The sequence below is a fragment of the Adiantum capillus-veneris genome, chromosome 2 (assembly GCF_014529385.1).
Source record: "Adiantum capillus-veneris isolate H3 chromosome 2, ASM1452938v2, whole genome shotgun sequence".
Lineage (NCBI taxonomy): Eukaryota > Viridiplantae > Streptophyta > Polypodiopsida > Polypodiales > Pteridaceae > Adiantum > Adiantum capillus-veneris.
This window is the reverse complement of record NC_140932.1, coordinates 73,011,557-73,023,083: the sequence shown is the minus strand read 5'-3', so window position 1 is coordinate 73,023,083 and position 11,527 is coordinate 73,011,557. Positions and strand designations below refer to the sequence as shown.

The following is an 11,527-nucleotide window of genomic DNA, read 5'->3' as shown; positions in this document are numbered from 1 at the left end:
CATGATACCCAAGAGAGAAAATGTTATAAATGATGTTTTTATCTCTGGTTCAATGAGTTCGGGCTGATTCATAACCAAAATAGTGTTCCTACCGCTTACATGACATGAAACGAAAAGCGCTTTCGGTTTTTGAGTTATGACCAAAATAGTGTTCCTACCGCTTACGTGACATGAAACGAAAAGCTCTTTTTATGTACACACATGACCATAAACACATCATGTGCATAAATCAACGTGTTAAACATGATGAAATAATCATGGAGCAACTTCATACGCACTTGACAAGTGCATGCATGCAATCATATATGAAAAAGTAACCACTGAGAGGGTATCTACTCAGAAAAACGAGAGAGAGAGAGAGAGAGAGAGAGAGAGAGAGAGAGAGAGAGAGAGAGAGAGAGAGAGAGAGAGAGAGAGATGATGGCCATGGAGTTTAGAGCTTCTCACCGTGATTTAGAGTTGATTAAGGGTTGTCGAAAGGCATCTTGCTTGGTCGCAAGAGAGCGGTGATGAGAGCTACGTAGAGGTTTTTACCACGAGAGCTTTTGGAGGGCACGTACATCGTGAAGCGAGAGAGGAGATAGTAAGCAAGTAGAAAAAGATTTTTCTTCTTCACGTGAACAAGAGAGAAGAGCTTATAGAGAGGGTAATGAAGAACTTGCACCACTCCATATAATAGGAAGTTTTGTCTTGCGATAGTCGATGCAAATGACGAAACTTAAAACTGAGCATTAATTGCCAATTTATAGGCTCTACAGAAAGCTGGAGTGAGCCCCAAGCCAAGAACTAGTGCTACGGTCACTTTGCTAAAAACATGGCTTGGCTTTTGACAGTCAACTCTCCCAATTTCCCTTCAATTTTTACAGTAAAAATTGACTAACCGGCTAGTATTCCTGTAATTAATGAAATTGAGACTAGACTCTGCCGCACCGTGATGCCCCGACATAACTATGACTTTCCCATACTGCCCCAACGTATTTACGATATCGCTCTTTATAAAAATAATTCCCATAAAAATTTTGTTTACTCCCGTTCTTTTTCAAGTAGTCAATTTTAAATGTGACGTAGACAAAAAATAATATTTTTATGTTTAAGTCATTTTAAAAAGCACGTTGCTTTTCAAAAACACCGAAAAGCACGAAAAGCACAAAAAGCTAAAAATAGCGTTAAAAAAAAAAAAAAGCAAAATTTTCTAAAATTGAACCACGAGTTCCCCTTGTCCACTAGAATAAGAAAGCGGACTCGCTTTTCACTAAAAAGCATTAAAAATCATGAAAAGGTAAAAATAGTGTGAAAAGCACTTGAAAAGCAGATTTTTTCAAAATTGAACCATAGCTTTCTCGAAACTCGTAGATTAAGGATCTGACCCTGCTTTTTTCAAAAAAGAAAATAACAGCATAAAAAGCATGAAAAAACAAAAAAAAAGTGAAATTTTCCAAAACTAAACCAAACGTTCGTCTTACCTATTGAAACATGGAAATGACCTTGCTTTTTCCTTTAGAACCTTACAATGCTGTCAAACAAGCATTTTAAACCAAAATCTAGCAAAACGGATATTGAAATCTATTTTTCTTATTTTTAAAAGAGACTCAAAACTTGGGGATCTTACAGATAGACAAAGAGCATGTTGAAGTTTTGGCCAACAAAAGGGCTAGGGGCTGAGAGGGAAACAGAGACCGAGTGGGAGACTAGAGCTTGTAAAGGTAAAGAAAAGGTATACAAGGATAGAGAGTAGCCTGAAAATAGCAAAAAGAGGAGGTGTTTCAAAATCAAGCAAGTGGACTTTCAGCTAGGATACAGCTACCCCGAATATGACCTGGTAAGTGACGTGCAAATCCAAAAAGCTAATATAACTTTTGGTGAGTTGTTGCACTACCAGAGGTACTTCACATTAGCGATGCTCGCAATGCGACGCTCAAAAGTAAAAATTCACGGCGTTGCTATCAACGTCGCTAGTTTATTTGTTACATAGCGATGCTCATAGCGACGCTTATAGCGACGCCAACAGGGGTAAAAAATAAACCGAGAGTGCCCAAAAACCCAGATCTCAGATATCTCAGATGTGAGTTTTCGGCGCTCAAGCAAAGAGGTAACCCGCTCTCTCTCTCTCTCTCTCTCTCTCTCTCTCTCTCTCTCTCTCCACACACACACACACACACATACATGAGGAGAGGAAAGAGATCCAGGTATGCTCCTTCCCTCTCCTCTCTCTCATGTTCCCTTCCCCTCTCCCTCATGTTCCCTTCCCCTCTTTCTCTCTCTCTCTCTCCCTCCCTCTCTCTCTCTCTCTCTCTCTCTCTCTCACACACACACACACACACACACACACATTGTGTTTTTGAGAGAGAGAGAGAGAGAGAGAGAGAGAGAGAGAGAGAGAGAGAGAGAGAGAGAGCACATGCATAAACAAAACACACACACACACACACACACACATGCATAAACAAAGAATGCATACACACACACATTGAGAGAGGAAAAGAGAGAGAGAGAGAGAGAGAGGGAGAGAGAGAGAGAGAAATAAAACAAAGAGAGAGAGAGAGAGGGGGGGAGAGAAGACGAAAGAGAGAGGTAAGGGGAGAAAACAATGCGACAGAGAGAGAGAGAGAGAGAGAGAGAGAGAGAGAGAGAGAGAGAGATTAGGTTAAGATTTAAATTAGATTAGGTTAGATTACATTTAGATTTATGTTTATGTTGATTTTAAGAGGTTAGATTTAGATTTATGTTAGATTAAGATTAGGTTATATTTAAAATTAAGAAAGTATTAAAGATTAGCTAGCTACGTTAGATTTAAGCTAGATTACATTTAGGTTTAGGATTTAAAATTGAATTAGATTTGGATTTATGTTGAGTTTAATATTAAATTAGATTTAGATTTAAGATTAAGACAAGATTTAAAATTAACTAGATTAAATTTAGATTTAAGTTATATTACATTTAGGTTTAGGTTAGAATTGAGATTAGATTAGATTTAGGTTTATTTTGAGTTTAGGATTAGATTAGATCTAGATTTATGTTCGATGGACTAATTTTTCTTAGATTTAGGTTAGATTTTAATGCATGTCAATGAAGGCGCGCTTTGCCCAAAGAGCAAACACTAGTTACACAACAATATGTATATTCCCATCAGAATCTGACACATGTTGACTCACACACTAATCATATTCAATTAGCCGCGAGTCACCACATGTTCAATTAGGTTAGATTTAAGATTAGATTTTGGCTTGAGTTTTTATATTAGAGTCTACCTTTGGGATTACGGTAAAAAAATTAGAGTTAGACGAACGGTGATCCCTCTCTTCCTCTCTACGGATGCGACCTTAAGTTGGAAAGCTTTCAACGGCATGATACTCAGATTCGAAGCCAACATGTAATGTGCTAAGTAATCCCTCGAAAAAAGATCTTCTATGAAAAGATGTTAAGATGATGTGAAATGCTACAGCTAGAGAAGAGGCAAAGGGGGTTTTTCCACTACATGCACTATCATGTAGATGTGGGTGTGTAGATTTCTCGTACCCACAAATATAGGCATTGACCAATAAAGATGAGATTATAACCCGGTGGTTCTGATCTCCGTGCACCTCTAGGCCGAGGTGTGCGGGGATTGGACATGACTAGAGAATGTGAGGTAGTTTACAATGTGAACACAGAGAGAGAGAGAGAGAGAGAGAGAGAGAGAGAGAGAGAGAGAGATAAAAGATGGAGGATGCCAATAGAAGATTAAACTTATGTCCAGGTTATAAGGCTTTTACCCTCATTATGAGTAGTGACGAGGATGTGGGGCCGTCCAACGGAAACACCTATCTCTCAACGAGGATCTTATGTCCTTGTAATCAATGCAAGCATGTTGTGCGATGGACAAGACGCGTTTCTTTGCAGCACGTTCACAAATTTGGCGAGTTCGATCCATCTATTATAGATCGAGTTGTTGCCAATTATAACTCGTCGGACTCTGACGCTGGTCAACATCATTAGGAAAAATATGAACCCTTTAGGAGCCCTTTGCGATTAAGGTTAATTAAAGGCCAGCCAATAGGAAGAAGGTGGTGGACACACTCTATACCCTCAAAAAAGTAGGGGAACAAGGTAGCTTTACACCTCTTTATGGCCTCTTGCCTAGTGAGAAGGTAAGGGAGCTGGCTAGGGGAAAGGGGGGGGGGGGGGGGGGGGGGGGGAAGGGACCACTTTTACCTTTTTTCCCCCACTTTTTGGTCCGGATTTAAAAATACACTAAAAAGTTCAAATTTTCAAAAAAAATCAAATTTCAAGTTTTCCCTCTTTAAAAGGTCCCCAAACTTATTTCATGGTCAAAAAAAGTATTTTTGACCTCTAAAAGTAAAAAACATGCACTAAAAAAATACAAAAATTTGATTTTTTTCAAAAAAGTTCAAAACATCATTTTCCACCCTCCAAAGTCTTTCCAAACCTATTCTATAGCTAAAAAGTGATTTTCTCTCTCTACAAACTCTTTTCTAAGCTCTCCATTGCTGGAACAACCACATGCACCCCTTATAGTCTAACACTATCTCTCTGCTAGCTTTCTCCCACCTCCATTGTAGCACCAAGCAAGCTCCTCCCCCATCTCTTCCCCTTGGCCACCACATAGTTTCACACCAAGCTATCTCCTCTTCCTTCTCTCACCTCCATTACACCATGAAACAAGATTCTACTCCTTCTAATTTTATTCACTCACACTACATGGAAACCTCTACTCCCGAAGATGGAAAAAATATGAGCTGACATGACTTGAATACCACAACAATAGGAGGTGTGAATAGTGTGTGGGCTTTGCAAGGGTTCACATTAGGAAAATTTTGGGGTCTTGTTTGGGCCCTGTAAGAGTTTCCACCTCAACAAATTTTTCGTGCAATTCTTTTAGCACAAAAGTATTTTGAAGTTATAGAGAAAATCTATCAATAAGGTAAAACAAAGATTTTGTGTTACAATGATCAAGATTTTGCTAAAAGTTTATGCCTTGAAAGATCTTACAAGATCTAAATAGACGTTCTTCTTTGAAATAAGAGAGGGAAAGTTCAAACTCATTTGAGCTAAAAAAAAATTGGCGGCAGCACCAATCTATTTCTTTGAGAAACTTTTACAAAGATCAACCATTTTGCTAAACAATCCTTGATTATGGAGAATGCACAATCTAACAGCCAATCTTCTTTACTCCTTAAGCGTAAATACCATCTTCATATAGACATAGACACAAATTATGAGCCCATTCAAACAAGGAATAGATCTTTCACACTTACTAAGCTGCAGATGGATCACTTGAGACATACTAACCATAAACATCTTGATCTTTGGTGTGATGGAACACTTTATCCTATGGATCCCCTTGCTATGTCTACTCCTCCATTTAATAATCTTACATCTCTATTACATTTTGTTGGGGATGGGTCTCATGGTCTCTTGGGTTACTGCAATAACTTGGTGATGAAGAATACACAACAAGCAATGATAAATCTAGAGATATTGAAGCAGCAACAAGCATCTTTGTTCAATTTATCGATGCAAAATAGTAAGCTTTTGCAAGAACAAACACTTTTGAAGAACAAAATATTATCCTCCAAAGAAACCATTGCTGAGCTTGAAAAGGAGGTGAGAAGGACGAGGATAAAAACCACTCCACTTGGTCTTCGTCAAAGATGCAGAAGTGTTTCCAACATTGAAACCCTCAAAGTTGGAAGTGGAGGTCTTAAGCGCAGGATTCGAGCAATAAGGTATGCCTTTTTAATACATATTCTTGTTGTAACAAAGTATTGATTATTAGCTAATCAAAAATATGTTTTTGCAGAGGCATGCTTCATCCTGAAAAGGAAAATATTGATCCTCAAATGGCCAAATCTTCATATTCCTCTTTGATTGCACCTCATCTCGCAAAAGTGATTTTGGAGGCCTCAAAGTTCAAGAAGATAAAGCAGGATATAATCACTGATTTTCTACAAAGCACAACCATTGATACTTTAGATGTTCAAAGTGTCATATATAATTGTGGCATCAGTGAAAAAGGATATTCATGCATCTTTAAATCAGTAAAGAGCCAGCTCAAAGATAAAAAGGTCTCATCTTCTCTCTTACCTATACCAACTCATGTATGTCAAGCACGACAAGGTCTCAACACTGAAGTTTCACAATACTTGGGTGATTCATATTTCATCAATGAAGAATTTAGAAATGCGGGACGAGTGGTACACTTTAATGAATCGTCTAATATTTTTTTCAATTTGCAAAATCTTCAGAAGAAAATGGTCAAATTTTATAATGTGACAAGCGAGGAGGTACAAGGCAAACTAATCTTTGTGCTTAAGCTAGATGAATGTGAGATATTGAAGCAAAAAAAGACAGAACGTGTCACCATAACTTTGATGAATAGAGCACGTCAAGGAGTAGCAAAAAATCTTGTGAAAAACGATGATAGCTTCAGTGTACAATCAGAGAATGATATATGGTGGCTAGGAGCTTTTGAGGTATACGAACTTTTAAGCTTTCTCTAGTTAATGTATCAAGTAATGTTAGTAACAAAAAGTCATTTATGCAGGTTGACAAAGAAGATCATGACATTTTGTGCTAGACATTTCACCAAACAAATATTCCTGACCTTTTGGAGCCCTATTGAAATGTAACCATCTCCCCTCTTGGTCCCTTGCTGAGCTAAATCTAGAAGCACTTATTGCACATTGCTCTTTGGTAGACCGTCTCCTTTTGGACCCCTATTGAGATGCAACCATTTCTCTTTTGGTCCCCTGTTGAAATAGGTCTAGAAGCACATATCTATATCCTAACTCTTGTTCCCCTTTTATCTTCCTATATTAAATAATCAATTTAATATGAGAAAATCATTTGGTAAAGTTAGATATTATATTTTATGACATTACCTCTCTTTTGAAATCACACTCGTCCTCAACTATGAGGTAGAGAAGATAAAGCTTAGTCATTAGTCCATGGTTCTTATTAGCAGGTAGAGGATCCCTTTTTACCCTACGACGTCATTCCAGAATGGACTAATCCATTTGGTGATCAAGAGACTTAGTTGTCACAAGCATGTCTGCTCTTTAGTCCATACCATACTTCCAAAGTAGAGGGACAAGTTCTACTTGGTGTTTGGGAGACGTCGTCACCACAAATATGATCCTAAGCATACATACTTCTTGAATTTTGGGCACAATAAAAGAAAGAGAATGAGTCTTATAAGACAAAAACATTGTTAACTTAAAATGCATTTTTATTTGCTTACTCTAGTGTAGCAATGTAAGCATTGACAAGGTCCATATTATCCGTAAGCTAGGTTCCTTTCATCCATCTAGCATCCTTAAAAGGATAATTCTTAAACTTAACAAGATATCATTGGATAATGTTACCATTTCTTAGTACCTTGTCTTCTTGTCGAAGAATCGATTCGGGCTGCAACACCTCTTCTTGATCTTCGATCTCTGGCGGGTCCTTCACTATTGGTTCTTTTGGTGGCTCTCCTTTGTAAGGCTTGGGTAGGCTCACATGGTTAGCATTGTGAATGAGCCAATGGTTGGGAAACTTTAACTAATAAGCCATCTCATTGATTGGCTTAAGAATTTTAAAAGAAAGGACCATAGTATCTTTTTGCTAGTTTAGCATAATACTCTTGGTGGCTTGTAGGATTCTTGCCCATATTATGCCTTAGGTGAGCCTTGAGAAACTTTAGCAAGACCCAACATTTTTCTCAAAGGCTAAGGCTCTTCTGTGCTTATTAGCAGCAACCCTTTTTGCCTTTGCTCTGAGATGGATATAAACTTTTTAATCTTTGGAAAAGATTCTTGTAAGTCTCGGCTATATTCATCAGCATCAAAGATCTTCCCATATACTTTAAGTAGTAAGGGACTTTTGGATCTTTCATCTTTAACTTTGAAAGGTGCTTTCCCCATAGAAGTATGTACAATGTCAATGTACGCATACTCTATAAGAGGAAGGTACTTCTCTCATTGAGAACATTGATCTACTTCCATGACATAGTCTTTTAGTAGATTTAAGAATCGTTAGATTAGGTATTTCACTTTGGTCATCCATTTGTGGATGATAGGCCGAAAGAGAAATACCCATCAAACGTTCTCAAAACGCTACGAAACTTGAAGGAAATCCTATTAACACCAATAGGTCGCTCTCCGTAAGGTCCGTGACCCAAAACCCCAGCCCTAAACACCCAGTGCAAAATCACGTAGGATGTTTGATAGGTTTTTGCAAGTCGTCGTTTCTGAAAACTAAAGTGCTTAATGTGTAGCTCTACTCATTGAGAACGCGTGGATATGCTGAAATGCAAAAACGGACAACGTATGCTCACCGAATCACGAGATATAGCTCATGGATCGATCTCGCAAAGCGGGTCGTACACCTGCAATGTAGGTGTTGGCACGTAGCTCTCTTCGGGGGGCAACACGCTGCACTTCTCCACACTTGATTCCGACCACCAGTGTGCGCGTAGCGTCAAGAAAAACTCTCACTCTCTCTCGTACACAGAGTACGCTCAACTCACACAGACAAAACTTATGAAAAATGACAAAAGGTTTTTTTGCATTAAGGTCAAAGGTGGTTTAAATACCTTACAATCTCAAACCCTAATGTTCCAATTTAACCATTTACTAAGTCTAAATATCAAAATGGGATACAATTTGGAAGCTTCTCCAAGCCCCACTATTTACAAAGGTGAAATGACGGTTTCTTCTCAATTAAGGAATCATGATTACAAAGGAAATTAGTATCCCGCCAGGCAATCATCCTCCGTTGAGTGTATCCACCGCTAACACTCCCCCCCTCCTAGATCATGTCGTCCCCGACATGACAGTAGAACTGCTTCTTCAGTGGAGACTTTCGCGCATCTTCAGCACAGACTCATACCGTGCATGTTGGGCCAGTAATGTAGGGCCGAATATATCTGTGTCAATGGTGAAGAAACTGGTGTAGAAGGCTTCTTCAAAGGCCTGGAGATGGTACGAGGGAAAAAACATTATTCGCTGGTAGAGGGCACGTATCACCTCATGGGAAGGTTGAGCAGACAGTTCATACGCACATCTATATGTATCTTGGAAGGAAAATATGTTGTCTGTTGCCTGTCCAGGTTTAAAGATCTCAAAAACTACCATAAGGGTTTTACATATCTTCCTGAGCATAATGCAAGAGAGGTCAGGCGAGCCAGTGAACAATTTGATGGCGCCCGTTAGGGTTTTCACCATGTATTGCTCACTCATTCTCTCACCTGCCTTCAAGACTGGCAGGTTTGGGTAGTTGAGCCACGTGGGGTGGCTTTTCTTTAGTAGTTCTTGTTCTTTCCAAGTCCGCATCCTTGGTAGAGGTAAAAAGCTAAGGTTGTCTCTGATTATTTTAGGCGCCTCTACCAGATGTACTAAATACTGTGGGTATTTAGTTAGCCATGCCTTCCTCCAGGTTGGATGAGAGTCCACAATAAGCTTAACACCTTCTGGTTTGGTGATATCTTCTTCGTATAGTGGCACTATCGGCTCCTCTTTAATCCTCTTGTTTAGTGTAGCAGCTTCATACTTGAGAAGAGGATATGGGAGAGAGGGTTGTAGCCATTCATGTCGAACAACATTTGCATCTAATTTCTGAATGGTCATAGCTTCAATATCCTCTGCTCCCACTGCATTGCTTCTTTGGCAGTGTCTTTTATGGCCGCTTCTATTGCCTTTTGTAGATTGTCTTCTTCTTCTTGTGTCAGATCCCGGGGCTCTTGGGATGGTCCCACAAGGATGTCCTCTTGCATTGTTGTGTCCACTGGATCTGACACATTGTCTATATCAATTCCTTCCATAGCTGCTGGCCTTGTGCTCAAGTGTGGCTCTTCAGTCTGATGTTGGCCTTTTAGCTCATCAATCTGTTTTTGATATGCTTTCTTTTCCTATTCAGCTTCATCCCCCATGGTCACTAAAAGGTCGTTCAATCCAGCATTGGCTTTCTCAGCTTCTTCTTGGTGTCTTCATTTTCAGTTTGCATCTTCTTGAGATCCTCGTCCATCTTCCTTTTCAAGGCTGCTAGATCATCTTTCATGGCCTTGTTCTCATCCTCCAAACGGCTTTGCATCACTAGGGAGCCCTCGGCCAGCATCAATCTTTGTCTCTTCTCTAGTGTCAACTCCTTTTGGAGTTCCTTCATCTGTTCTTCATACATATCCTTCTCTGAAGCAATGCTAGTTGAGGCCGCAGCTCTGACTCTGCCCGGAGATGCCCTTAGCCTCTGGATTGTCTGATCTTTCACTTTTATTTGATCTTTCAGCTCTATAACTTCGTCCTGGTTGGACTCATGTTCTAGCTCAACTTTTTCCTTAGCATTCCTCAAAGTCTCCACTTCTTTGGACTCATAGCAAGCTAGAGTGTCAAGTTGTCCCTTTCTTTCTTCGCATTCGTCAGTGATTTGCTGATTTTCTTATACTCCTTATGTGCTCTTTGAAGCTTTTGGTATGCTGCCTGACTCTGACTTTCCAGCTCTTGGCATCTTTTTAGTGCCGCGTCCAAATCAGCTTGCAGCTTGCGTTGCTTTTGTGTGTTCTCTTGGTCCTGCTTTTGTAGCGAGTCCACCTCAGCTTTGATTTGAACTTCATTTTCTTTGAGATTATCACACTCAATCTCAGTGGCCATAGACCTTGCTCTGAGCCCAGTGAGTCTTTGCATCACCTCATCCCAATCATTGGCTTGTGGCTTTAAATCCATTGTATCTGTGGCCATTTCCTTCAACTCCACCAATCAAGGGCTCATCATATATTCTTTGGGCCTAGTGCTAGACAACTAAAAAGTTGCATGAGTTGCCTCTTCTTGAGAGTATCCAGCAGCTAGTAGATCAAGGAATATTCTATAGTTTTTTGCTTCTAGATCTGACTTCTCTTCTTTTGGTCCAATTTTTGCCTTCTGCTCTTTCTCTTTGTTCTCCTCTTCCTTGGAGTCTTGTTGCCCATCAGATTTGTTCAATTCCTCAGTTTGTCGGGGTTGAGGAGGACTAGGAGGAGGTGGTGATGGTGGAGGACTTGACTCTCGGCTTGATGGCGGGGTTGATGGTTTCTTTTTGAAATCTCAGTCAGTTTTTGTTGTCCTCTCTCTTTATTCCCCTTCCCGCTCTTCTAGCAGTTGCCGCCTCACATCATCAACTTCTTCTTCGGTAAAAGGTATGTTTGGGATATTCCCAGCTGTAGCATCTAAGATCTCAAAATTCTTTATATAATCTTCAAAGAGATCCCTTTTAGTCCTTCGAGAAGATCCAGACATAGCCTCAAGTGAGGACTTCCATAATTCACTCAGATCCCCTTTTAGCATCTTCTCAGCTCTGAAACTCTCCATTAGTCTTTCCAGCTTTGCTGCTTTCTGTGACTTTGTTTCCTTTACTGGCACCTGTAGAGTTGCTTTCTTCCCCTTCTTGGGCTGTGGCGGCTCTTCTGGCACTGTCTCTAAACGGCCCTTCAACCTTGTGGCTACCCTTGGGGCCTTAGGAGGCTCTTCTTCTTTGTCTTCCTTCAGCTTGAGCCAATCATTTTGGGAGGGAGGTAGAG

The 11,527-nt window shown here is 39.9% G+C and overlaps 1 protein-coding gene across 1 annotated transcript; it reads left to right on the top strand.

Moving 5' to 3' along the window:
- The first annotated feature begins 5,331 nt into the window (after positions 1-5,331).
- LOC147462976 (uncharacterized) lies at positions 5,332-6,577 on the top strand. The gene is made up of 3 exons (XM_086495071.1): positions 5,332-5,726; positions 5,801-6,473; positions 6,545-6,577. Exons 1-3 carry the CDS (start codon positions 5,332-5,334, stop codon positions 6,575-6,577), a joined length of 1,101 nt encoding a protein of 366 aa, XP_086351197.1.
- The last annotated feature ends 4,950 nt before the right edge of the window (positions 6,578-11,527 follow it).

Coding starts and splice junctions, on each gene's coding strand:
- LOC147462976 (XM_086495071.1), top strand. CDS start 5,332: ATGGATCCCCTTGCTATGTCTACTCCTCCATTTAATAATCTTACATCT. Junction 5,727..5,800: donor CGCAGGATTCGAGCAATAAG/GTATGCCTTTTT, acceptor ATGTTTTTGCAG/AGGCATGCTTCATCCTGAAA. Junction 6,474..6,544: donor GGTGGCTAGGAGCTTTTGAG/GTATACGAACTT, acceptor TCATTTATGCAG/GTTGACAAAGAAGATCATGA.